We start from the raw sequence: 633 nt of genomic DNA, 5'->3' as shown, positions 1-633 counted from the left end.
CAGCAGCAGCAAAAGGAGGCGGAGAGGCCTTCTAGTTTTCTTACTGCTGCTGCTGCTGCTGCTGCAGCAGCAGGATTAGCAGCAGCAGCAGCAGCTGCTGCTGCTGCTGCTGCTCTCCGCCGCCTCCCCCGCTGCTGCTCTGAATCCGCTGCACGTACACCCCACAAGCAGCAAACAGCAGAACTGCAGCAGCAGCAGCAACAGCAGCAGCAGCAGCAGCAGCAGCAGCAGCAGCAGCAGCAACAGCAGCAGCAGCAGCAGCAGCAGCAGCACCTGGATTCGCTTTGATGTCTGCTGCAGTGAAAAACAAATTGGGGCCGTCCTCGTCAGGCTCTGCACACAAAACCCTAAACCCTAAACCCTAAACCCTAAACCACTGTTTATGTAAACCCTCAGCTGTTATCTGCTGCTGCTGCTGCGCTGCAGCTGCTGCGGAACGCATGCAGGAGGCAGCGAAGCAGCAGCAGCTGCAGCAGCAGCAGCAGCAGCACATGCAGCAGCAGCAGATAACAACTTCTTTGACGTAGCAGCAGCATTAACAGCAGCAGCAACAGCAACAGCAGCAGCAGCTGTAACAGCAGCACTAGCAGCAGCAGCAGCAACAGCAGCAGCAGCAGCAGCAGCAGCAGCAGT

General features: G+C 57.7%; 1 protein-coding gene across 1 annotated transcript in view; it reads right to left on the bottom strand.

Annotated features, from left to right (window-relative positions):
• Positions 1–442, bottom strand: part of EMH_0089760 (uncharacterized protein) — a gene marked incomplete at both ends in the record, with an annotated part of 717 nt that extends 275 nt beyond the window's left edge. The window contains 3 exons of the mRNA XM_013501471.1: positions 45–148; positions 274–333; positions 391–442. Coding sequence (XP_013356925.1) covers positions 45–148; positions 274–333; positions 391–442 — 216 coding nt within the window. The remainder of the gene's footprint in view (positions 1–44; positions 149–273; positions 334–390) is intronic.
• Between the last annotated feature and the right edge of the window lie 191 nt (positions 443–633).

This window comes from Eimeria mitis, genomic scaffold (assembly GCF_000499745.2).
Source record: "Eimeria mitis Houghton genomic scaffold, Emh_scaff6932, whole genome shotgun sequence".
Classification (NCBI taxonomy): domain Eukaryota; phylum Apicomplexa; class Conoidasida; order Eucoccidiorida; family Eimeriidae; genus Eimeria; species Eimeria mitis.
This window is presented reverse-complemented; position numbering and strand designations above follow the sequence as displayed.